At 34.0% G+C, this 12,087-nt stretch overlaps 1 protein-coding gene across 4 annotated transcripts in view; it reads left to right on the plus strand.

Moving 5' to 3' along the window:
• The window catches only part of PRKD3 (protein kinase D3), a 65,796-nt gene that overhangs the window by 46,113 nt on the left and 7,596 nt on the right, over positions 1-12,087 (plus strand). For all 4 annotated transcript variants that reach the window (XM_036334836.1, XM_036334839.1, XM_036334840.1 and 1 more), the window contains 5 exons: positions 740-792; positions 2,029-2,101; positions 2,974-3,080; positions 8,461-8,622; positions 9,165-9,263. In XM_036334836.1, the coding sequence (XP_036190729.1) occupies positions 740-792; positions 2,029-2,101; positions 2,974-3,080; positions 8,461-8,622; positions 9,165-9,263 (494 nt within the window). The remainder of the gene's footprint in view (positions 1-739; positions 793-2,028; positions 2,102-2,973; positions 3,081-8,460; positions 8,623-9,164; positions 9,264-12,087) is intronic.

Consider the following 12,087-nt stretch of genomic DNA (forward strand, 5'->3'; position numbering starts at 1 on the left):
CCACAGACACCCTTTAAGCCCGGGAGGTTGGCTCCAGGGCATGTCCATCTGTCTCACCCAGTCCCGCCCTGCTGACCACCTTCTAATTAATTTCCTTCCAGTGTGCACAAATCCGTGCACCGGGTCGGTCACTAGTATTGTCATATTTTTATTTTTACCAAAAATGTGGTCATACTCTCTGTTCTTTTTACAACTTTATCCCCTATTTAATATATATCAGATGTGTTTCAATGTCAGTATATAGATTTACCTAATTTTCAATTTTTATATTAAAGTAATGCATATGCCTTTTATGTTTTAAAAAATACAGTTATAGAAGTGTGTAAAGGCTATAAAATCTTTGTTTCCCAAACCCAGCTCTTTCATTCACAGGAAGCAATCGTATTTTTTGTTTGTTTTTAATTTAATTGCTGCCATCCTACAACTTACCTTTTCTTCACTTAATGATATGTCATGGATAGTTTTCTGATGTAGTACTTACGGCTCTACACTATCAAAGGTTTAGATAATATTCCTTTATATGGATGTATCATATATGACTGAACCAGTTTCCTCTTCCTGGATTAGTGTTGCATGTGTAAAATTTTTTTTTTAACAAATGTAATTACATTATATTAACTGAAAGTTAGCCAGTGATTTAAATTTAATATACTGTGAGCATTCATATATTAGTAAATAATATTTTTAAGTCATATACTAACAATTCTGTTCTTTTCTCATGCATTATTATATTTTACAGAAGATTTGTCTACTAGTATCTCTGTATCTAATTGTCAGATCCAGGAAAATGTGGTAAGTAAAAATTACCTGTTTTTCTTATTCTCGGGTTTCACATCCATGGATTCAACCAATTGCAGAGTGAAAACAGTATTTTTATTCTGTAGTTGGTTGAATCCTCATATGCAAAGGGCCAGGAATAGTTAAGTTTTGGGAAGTCAAAGGTAATATGTTGATTTTTGACTGCATGGGGGTTGGCACCCCTCACCCCACATTGTTCAAGGGTCAGCTGTACAGGTTTTTATGTATCAGGCAATGGAAATCTTGACACTTTGTATATTTCCCATTTAATTTACTCAGAAGTTTAGTGAGATAGATGTTATTATTCCCACTTTACCAACGAAGAAATTGAGGCCTAGGAGACTAAATTATTTGATTAACTACCATGAGACAGGCACTAGCTAGAAATGTAACACTAAACAAGATAGAGTCCCTAACATCATGGAGACTGCAGTACATACCCAACAGAAGGGTGACCTTGACTGACAAGCAGTAGCATTAGAGAGTGCCACACCCCCAAGAATTTTCTGACAGCCACCATTATTTAAAAAAAAAGAAAGGAAGGAAATGGGAGGGAGGGCAGGGATAAAATTGAGGAGTGGATTTTTGAGTTACAGACTTTCCTTTTCATCAGCCTTTCCAAATTAGCCTACTCTTAATAATATGAACCTTTTAAGAGAGTGTGTGTGTGTGTGTGTGTGTGTGCGCGCGCGCGCGTTTTCAAATTAAAGATAGCAAATCTCTTTAATGGTAAAACTTTGTTTTTAATTTTTTTAAATATATTTTATTGATTTTTTTACAGAAAGGAAGGGAGAGGGATAGAGAGTTAGAAACATCGATGAGAGAGAAACATCGATCAGCTGCCTCCGGCACATCTCCTACTGGGGATGTGCCCGCAACCAAAGTACATGCCCTTGACCGGAATCAAACCTGGGACCCTTCAGTCTGCAGGCCGACGCTCTATCCTCTGAGCCAAACCAATCAGGGCAAGATTTTTTTTTTTAATTCAAAGCATTTTTTCCCAATGATCTTCTTAGAGAATGCATTATACTTGCACATTGAGGGTGATAGTATGAAAATTTGGCTTACTTTTCTAGAACATACAAAGCCAGTGTTTCATAAAATATTGTTATGAAAATTAGTTGCCTATGTCATAAAAACAAAAATGTATTTAAGTGTTTGAAGAATCAGAAATGTTGATAATGCTTTGTAAGGGTCAGTTATACTTACTGCTTACTTTTTCCTAAATAGGACATCAGTACTGTTTACCAGATCTTTGCAGATGAGGTGCTTGGTTCAGGCCAGTTTGGCATCGTTTATGGAGGTAAGTGACTATAGCCATTTACATATAGAACATACTATAGAAACATTGTGAAATTTTAAAACATCTGCCAGCTGTTATGTCTTGTCACAATTAAGTGACAGAAAGAATAAGAAAATTAGTTTCACAGTAGCCTTTATCTCTTTCTGTAGCTCGCACATATTTGTGTATGAAAAATAAATGGTTTGAAGTTATGCCAGTTTATTGAAGTATATGTCCTACTGGTTTTCCAACACAAACGAGACCATTTGTCTGCTGTTTGCTCTGTGACTTAGGATATTGGCAAAGTCATTTAACCTCACTGTGCCTCAGTATCTTCATCAGTTTAATGGAGCTAATAAAAGCTGATCTGCAAGCTCACAGGGTTGTTAATATTAACTTAATATACATAAAGGTACTTTATAAGCTTTAACAAAAGATATGTTAAACCCTTGTCATCCCTTGCTAAGACTATTACAGTAGTCTCCTAGTTGGCCTTAGAGCCTCCAGGCTTGCCCTAATATGTGGTTAAATCACTCGCTGATTCAGTGAACCTAGAATAAAATTAATTCATTGGTACAATGTTTCCATCTTGACAGAGTCTCTAAATGCCAGTTAACTATCATTTATTTAATAAGGTAGATTATTTTTCATCAAACAAGTTGATTCAAATTTCCTACCATTTCAAATAATAAAACTCCCTTTATTAGGGTCAAATAATTTATTTCTCAAAATTAAGGTGAATGAAGGAGAAAGAACAAAATGAGCCAAAGAAAAGAAACATAAGAGTAAATTCATATAAATTTCAGTCTGTGGACAACTTTCAGATAAAGCTTCTGTATTGCATGTGAGCTGTCAATTTGCTTCTTTCTTTTCTATACTTTTTTTAAAAATAGGAAAACATAGGAAGACTGGAAGGGATGTGGCTATTAAAGTAATTGATAAGATGAGATTTCCCACAAAACAGGAAAGTCAACTCCGTAATGAAGTGGCTATTTTACAGGTAAAAAAAATGTTGCTTTCGAGGGGTTTTAATTTTTGATTTATTAATTTTTAATTGAAGACTGTTTAATGTACTGATAAGAATAAGATTTGGGATTTTGTTTGGTTTGGTTTTGGTCTCATGTCCTTTTGGCTTAGTGAGAGGGTGGTGAGCATCTGAATTAACTCCTTAAGTTCTTTTTTAAAAAGGAAAAATTAAATTACAGTAAACCAAGAGTTACAAAGACTGCCATTATTTTGCTCTATGGTAGTAATTTATTTAGAAGACATTTTCATAAATAAAATCTTTTTTAAAAAATACTATTCTTAATACCTATCACCACGTTTTGTTAGATCATTGTTGTACCAACCAATTCTCACAGATGAGGTGCTTGACTATTACAGCAATTGTTATAAAAATAAAGACTGCTTAAAAATGATTTACCTTTAGCCCGGCTGGTGTTGCTCAGTGGTTGAGTGTCGACCTATGAACCAGGAGGCCATGGTTGTACTCCCAGTCAGGGCACATGGGATTGGGTTGCCAGCTCGGTCCCCAGTAGGGAGTGTGCAGGAGGCAGCTGATCAATGATTCTCTTACATCATTGACGTTTCTAGCTCTCTATCCTTCTCCCTTCCTCTCTCTGAAATCAATAAAAACATATTTAAAAAATTGTTTACTAACAGTAGTAGTTGTTATTTTATTAATTCAAAAGTCTAAAGATTTAACTTATTAATGGCTTAATCCATTAAAGTATATTTTTAAAGATATATTGGCAGTGACTTAAAATCCCGTAAAATAAATTACTATATGTTTTTAAAAATATGTTTTTATTGATTTTAGGGAGAGAGAGATAGAAACGTCAATGAGAGAGAAACATGGATTAGCTGCCTCCTGCACATCCCCTTCTGGAGATCCAGCCCGCAACCAAGGCGTGTGACCTGACTGGGAATTGAACATGCAGCCTCCTGGTGCATGGGTTGATACTCAACCACTGAGCAACACCGGCCGGGCTACTGTGTGTTTTATTTTCTTTTAACATTTTTACTTCTTTTGGGAGTCACCCAGAGGATAAGATTTAGCTTTATCTATTTAATTTTTCTGATAAATACTTATTTTATCTTTTTAATATTTAATATCATATAAAATAGTATATAATATTTAATACATAACATGCAAGTTTCTATTAATTCAGTGTGTAGCTTTTGCACAATATTTTAGAAATCATGGTGTGATGTGATAGTTAAAGCTGTCAGCGCCCAATTTGCTTGTGGGTGAAGTTCAAGAAGACATACTCACTAAACTTATGGTTCCTTGAAGAAGGTAAGAAATTTATAAACACATAACTAATTTTACATTTATTATATTATTGATCACTAGTAATAACATTTGCCTCACTTCTTTTTCAGAGGAGTGATAATCAAAAGATTGGTCTACAAGCTACCTGTGTTCACTTCAAGGCTGCCTCCTACAAAGAAAGTTACCCTAAATGAAATATTAGCTTTCACACTCTGTATTAGGGTGTGACTACATTATTAGGAGATCTTTTTTCATATCTTATTTGGAATCTTTCTCATTGTCCAACTAATATGCAAAAAAAATAAATATTAAGGATATATTCCTAAAGCTTGATTTCTTGGTGTCATTTTTTATCACAAACACTGAACCTCTTTTCCCCTATTTTAGCAACTCTGGATCATGGTAACAAATAGGAATTTCCAGATAATGTACAATGTAAAAACATTATTAGTGTATCCTTCTGGTTATTTTCCTTGAAATTGCCCAGTTGGGGATAGAATTAAGTAATTGTAACATGTTTCCAAATATAATATTGTCATCTTAAATTTAATACAATACTATGTTTGTGGTAGATTCTCTTCAAATTATTCATAGAAAATATTTACATTTTTATATTTAGTAAATGGCTTATTTTGTGCCAGAAACTATACTTAATTTTTCTCAAACTCACCTAGCAGGAAGATGCTCCATGAAACGAGTTATTTATCAGTTTTGTTGACTGATAATTTCAAACTACCTACCCTGTACTAGGCACATAGCAAGTACTCTTATTATTTGTTGAATAAATGTATTTTTGTGGGGAATTATTTAGAACATATTAAATTTTTTAAAAGGAAGCATGGAATGATCCATTTGTATAAATTCTCATAGGGGATGTGCAGGAGGCAGCCGATCAATGTCTCTCTCATGTAATGTGTATACTATATATGATTATATACAGTTATGTGCAGAAAAGAATTCATACCTGCATACACTGTCAGCATTGTCTCATCTGGGAAGCATGGGGACTTTTACTTTCATTTCATGGAAATATGGTAATGTTAAGTGTTTCTTTGGCTATTTAGTGCCTGAGCAGAAAAGGTGTGGTGCTGCGAAAACGTTATCACAAACTTAAACAGGAACTTTCTATTTTGAATATTGTGTTATAAAGCCAGCATTTTCCCCTTCTTGGGAGTCATCCAAAAGCTACGAGAAAACTGGTAAACAGTAAAGCATGCTCTGTCCTTCATAATAAAAGAGAGTTCAGACCTACAAAATAGGTAGAAATTTTTCCAAAAGTAATGGAGATGGAGCAGGGGCGCATGTAGGAAGGGATACCACTAGAATGGTTTTTGCTGGCTCTTTTGAGATCTACAATTGTGATATCCAGGCACCTTCTCAGAAGACAGTCAAGGGATCATGCTCTGATAAGATTTATTTAATTCAAGGGAAAACACATTAAATGAATTGAAGGGCAGTTAAAAGTGGAAGAGAACAAATCACACTATACCAAATAACCAGTCATATGAATATATACATATTCAAATGTAAATATCCAAAGAATAGTATTATTTGATTTTCATGCAATATATCTAGAAGTAGATTTCAAAATCAAAAAACAAAGCCCCCACCACCTGAAAACGGTATATTAAAATCTTAATATTTGAATCAGAGCAAAGTCAAAATTTCAGAACACTATTTAGAAAATATTTAAAACACTGTATCAGAGGTTTTGGACTATCGCTCAGAAAAAGCTTATTAACTTGAAATATTAAGCAAGAAAGAATGAAAATAAATTAAGAATCGAACTCAGGAAGTTAAGGAATGAACAAACAATGAGTTTAAGGAAAGCAGAAGGGATCAACAAAAATGAAATTAATAAATTTAATACCAAAAAGAATAAAATATGTCCAAAAGCATGTGGGGGGGGGGGCATTAACAATAAAATAGTCAACCTAATAAAAAAATAAAATATAAAAACATATTGAAGATATAACCACAAATACTGGGGGGGAAAAAGGAATCTTAAGGTACTACCTTGCACAATTCTATCAGATAAATTAGAAAACCTGGAGAAAAATGGTTAATTTTCTATGAAATTACAGTTTTCCAAAACAGACTTCAGAGAAAATAGGACATTTAAACAAACAGAAGTTACGAGAGAATAATGGTACAGCGCAGTTCCATTTTTGTATGTGCGTGTGTGTTTTTAAAAGGGGGGGGGGGGACCTAATAATCAACTACAGCATAGGGGACAGCCAGCCATACTTCCAACTCTAGGTTGACCAAAGAAAGTTATGATATTCTGAATTTTTCACTGCTTACTGTCATTAATTATTCACTGTGGGCTATTTCACTTCTGTTTATAAGATTTTGTCACTTCTTAATTTTGCTGCTTGGAAGATTTATAGTGTTTTAAGTTAATTAGTAAATTGGAACATTAAGTAGTTTTAAGTTGATTAGCAAAGAATATTTTGTGCTTCTTACTCATTTTCTTAAACATTTTTAAAAAGAACAACCATGAATTAGACATTGATTTAAAATGACTAAGACACAGTCTCTGCCCCTAAGGAGGAAATGAGGCTACAGAGTAAGATACATACATAGTATGGTACCATGGGATAAATATTGGGGGAATTGAGATGATGGTGGATTTAAAAACAATTTAGAGATGGAGCTCAACTTCACATAGACAAAAAAAAAAAAAAAAAAGTTTGCCCTCTTAGTGTAATTAGGTACCCATGATAAGGACAAAAGGCATAAGAAAAATGTTTCTATTAATAAAAGTGTAATTATTTGGGTCATAGAGCATATTTAAGATGAATTGGGAGAATGAAGTTAGATTTTTTTTTTAAGATCTTAAAATTCCAGCAGAGGAATTAAGATTTATACCCAGAAATAAAGTGCTATTTGAACATTTTTGAGCATGGGTGACTTCTCAGGTTTGCTTTAGAGGGAACCCCCCCCCCCCCCCCCCCAGTAAGATAGGTTGCTTTTTTTAGTAGCAGAAACAGTATCACATTCATCTTTGTATTATCCAACCCTGGTAACATAGTAGTACTCAAGTAACATTGGTTGATGGAGATAAAAAGATGCTGAGCCTAGATGAGGGAAGAACAAATCAACGCATAATATGAGAATCAAGACTTGGGTAAATAATTACCTTAACACTAGATTGCCCAAGGAAGTCATTTTGACTGCTTTTTAATTTCAATTAGAAAAACAATTACGTATATAAGGACACAATGTCTTAGAATTTTGTGACTTTTTGTACAACATATAAATGCATTTATTAATAATTGTAGTTACCTCCCCTTCTTCATTTCCGGTATATATATATATGTGTTATACCTATATTGCCCAAAAGCAGTCATTTTGACTGCTTGGGAAATTATGACTCTTATTATTGAATTGAGTAAATTTCTTATATGACCAGTTCAGCTCTGTATTGAAATAACAGTTTTCATCTTTTTTTCGATAACCGTCACATGATAACATACAAGTACATGATAAATTGTCGATACTTGATAAGTTGCAGTTGCTCAGTAAGCTAAACTAGTACTTGTTATTCGAATCTTTATGCAGTGATACTTGTTCTAATAAGTTATTTTATTTCTTTTGCGCCCTAAATTCATGAAAGAAATGTTGAATAGAAGTGAGTTATTGGAAAAGCTAAGGAACATAAGTGAAGAGTGCTCCGATATTATTCTTTCACGATGCAGTCACTTTGACTGCTTTTGGGCAATATAGGTATATACTAAATTTCCGTCTTTCTAGTGTTAAAAACAAAGCCATGTCTTGAGCATAGACCTTCACAAATACTTGCCCCAAAGAATTCTGTGTAATTAGCTAAAATTTGATTGGCAATTGGTGCTTATTCATGGACAGCATAAAGTTAGTGTCAGAAGACTGAAAAGGTGAGACGGAAAAGAAGTAGTAATGGACAAGGGCAATTATATAATCAACTTGGGGAGACATTCTTTCGCCTCAGTGCATCAGCTCTCCATAAGTTGGAAAAATTGTAATGTGTGATACTTTTTATTTTGTTTGCTTTACTGTTTATTTTCCTAAGCTGTTTTTCTTCCTTTGCCATGTATTGCATACAATTAATCCTGCAACTCTTCAGAATTTGCACCATCCTGGGATTGTAAACCTGGAATGCATGTTTGAAACCCCAGAACGAGTTTTTGTAGTAATGGAAAAGCTGCATGGAGATATGTTGGAAATGATTCTATCCAGTGAGAAAAGTCGACTTCCAGAACGAATTACTAAATTCATGGTGACACAGGTATCTTAACCATTTTTTTAAACAAGAGAATAATTTTTTGACAGTGAAAGATAACTGCTTAGTTTTTTATTTTAATTTTACATTTATCCTGTTTTAGAAGCAGCTGTCTTTTATGTTAGCATTGTTTCTTTTTAAAATTTTTAAATTACACTTGACACGGTATTATATTAGTTTCATGCGTACAACATAGTGATTAGACATTTATAACATTTACAGAGTGATCATCCTGATAAGTTTAGTACTCATGTGACACCATACATAGTTGTTACAATGTTATTGACTATCTTCCCTTTATTTTATTTTTTATCTTTTAGGTAAATATACTGGAGTGATTAGAAACTACACAAAATAATTAAATAGCATTATATATATTTTACATATTCCTAATGTGGGAATTGTTAATCTTGAAGAATAGAATAACACAGTTAAATCTTGATGAACTGTAGTTGGCTTTTCAAATTATTGTATGATTCAACAGGTTAGATTGGGGTTTAGCTATTATTTTTCCAGGCATTAAAAAAAATTGTTTCTTTCAATAACAGATACTTGTTGCTTTGAGGAATCTACATTTTAAAAATATTGTGCACTGTGATTTAAAGCCAGAAAATGTGCTACTCGCATCAGCAGAGCCGTTTCCTCAGGTGAGATATTCTCTAAACCTTCTTAAGTATCATTTTAAATATCTTTCAACATGATGAAGTACCTACATAACAAAAAGCCATGCTGTGGGTTCAAGTATATAACCATTTTACAGCCAGTAAGGATTAATACCTGAAGAGTTTGAATTCAGATTTTACTAATTATATTGTTTATTTTTATGAAAGACTTTCTAAACTTAACCAGATCTCAAGGAATACCTTCTGCACATAGACTGTTTGCAATTCACCTCTCTCTTTGGGTTGGGGTTGGGAATAAAGTGGGAGAGAATCAACCTTGGTAGGTGCTCATTGCTGAGCACAAAACAAACTGAGGGGTAACCCTGAATTGGGAGATACTAGATTTTGATTATCTAGTTGGCAGGAAGCCAATTCTTCTTGCTCTTTAAAATATTATATTTCAATCATTTTCACCAAAACCTATATAAGAATTACATTTCCCATCACCACCAGTACTCAAGCACATATAATACCATGTGTGCCCTATGTGTGATGCACTGGTTTCGTTTTTTACTCAGTTAAATTTCATTTAATTAAAAAATGTTGATCTTGATCCAAATTTATTTAATCACCTAAAAATGAATCATAACCCAAAGTTTGAAAAAGTTTTCCTGAGGAAATATGTTGGCAGTACCTTTGAATGGTTTTCATGATTGTGTCATTGATGAACCTTCCAAATAGCTAGAATATCTGTTGCCAAACTATTGTTTATATACATTTAAAACATGTACAACTAGACAAATGCCTAGAATAAAAATAACAGATGGCTATTTTACTTGGTAAATTCAACTTAAATTGTTTTTCAAAGAAAAAAATGCGTTAAAAATTATTTAACCTTTTTACTTTTAAAGAAGTAATCATATTCTTTCTTTTATAATGCCTATGTGGTTAGAAGTTATTCCTTATCATTGCAAGGTCAAAGAGGGTTCCCTAGTCGTTGGTGCAATTTTTTTAAATAAAGTACTTCCATATCTTATCTCAGATCTTCAAAATAGTATGGGCAAAGGATACACGCCCCCACGGCTAAGACTAAAACTCCAGCTTTCTGACCTCTACTTTAGTGATCTCCATTGTTCCACTAGGAACAAAGGGAAAATAGCATAATTTACTTGATAGTCTTTTTTGCTCAAGTGCTAGCTAGCCATGGTCACACTTCTTTATTCTGTTGCCAAACTGCCAAGTCATTTTACTTTATCAAGATGTTAGCTAAAATACGGCATTTAACAACAAAATGAAAGAGTTTATGTTTCTTCATGGTCAATATAGTCCTACTCTTCAAAGACTCAAATAGAGAAATAGCCAATTTCAGTAATTACACAGAACAAATATCATCATAAAAACATCTATGAGGGTCCATATCCCCAAAATAGCATCATTTAAATATACCTTCATCTTTGCTCTCCTGTCAGTATTTGTACTACTGATTTGTACAGGCCAAATTCCTTTTCTCTCATTTTATATTAATGCTTTCTCTGAAGACATTTTGTGAATGAGGCATTTCCTCTGGAAAGTACTTGTTATTTGCTTATTCAGCATGGATGCATCATTCATCACCAAACCTGAACTTCTAGATGAGTGTTCTGAGCTCTGCCAAGCTTATCAAACTTCCAGAACTCTGTTCCCAAGTGGACATGATAGTGAATGTGGCTACCTGCAGATACAGTGTTTTTCATAGCTACATAAACATCTAATTAGCACTAATTGTGCCACAGGCATAGAAAGCACTGTTATTTTTCAAGCAGTTTTTAGCATTACTCTTCTGCTGGCCATATTAATAGTTATCTTTAGTACACTTCAATTTCATTTACTTGCCAATTTATAGTATTGATACTTGGGAAGACAGATTCTAGGATTAAGCAAAATAAAAAGTGGGTGTTTTTTTAATTTTTTTTTTTTATTGATTTCAAAGAGGAAGGGAGGGGGAGAGATTGGCTTTATTGATTGGCTGCCTCCTGCACGCTCCCAACTGGGGATTCAAGCCTGCAACCTGGGCACATGCCCTGACCAGGAGTGGAACTGTGAAATCCTGGTTCATAGGCTGACACTCAATTACAGAGCCACGCTGGTCGAGCAAAATAAAAAGATTTTAAATATCATAACTTCTTTTCATTCAGCATATATTTATTAAGTACCTTTATATGTCCAGGCACTGTGAATCCACTGGGGATTACAAATGAAATACATGGCCCTGACCGGTTTGGCTCAGTGGATAGAGCATCAGCCTGTGGACTGAGGGGTCCCAGGTTCGATTCCGGTCAAGGGCATACACCTTGGTTGTGGGCACATCCCCAGTAGGGGATGTGCAGGAGGCGGCTGATCGATGTTTTCTTTTTTTTAAATATATTTTATTGATATTTTACAGAGAGAAAGGCAGAGGGATAGAGAGTTAGAAACATCAATGAGAGAGAAACTACGGCCCGCGGGCTGGATCCGGCCCGTTTGAAATGAATAAAACTAAAAAAAAAAAAAAAAAAGACCGTACCCTTTTATGTTATGTAATGATGTTTACTTTGAATTTATATTAGTTCACACAAACACTCCATCCATGCTTTTGTTCCGGCCCTCCGGTCCAGTTTAAGAACCCATTGTGGCCCTCGAGTCAAAAAGTTTGCCCACCCCTGCTCTATCCACTGAGCCAAACCGGCCGATGTTTCTTTCTCATCGATGTTTCTAAATCTCTATCCCTCTCCCTTCCTCTCTGTAAAAAATCAATAAAATATATTTTTTTAAAAAATGAAATACATAATTCTTGCTCACAGATGATAGAAAAGTAATCTCCTTAAACTCCAAATGAGAAAGATCAGCACCC

This window comes from Myotis myotis, unplaced genomic scaffold, assembly GCF_014108235.1.
Source record: "Myotis myotis isolate mMyoMyo1 unplaced genomic scaffold, mMyoMyo1.p scaffold_m19_p_14, whole genome shotgun sequence".
NCBI lineage: Eukaryota > Metazoa > Chordata > Mammalia > Chiroptera > Vespertilionidae > Myotis > Myotis myotis.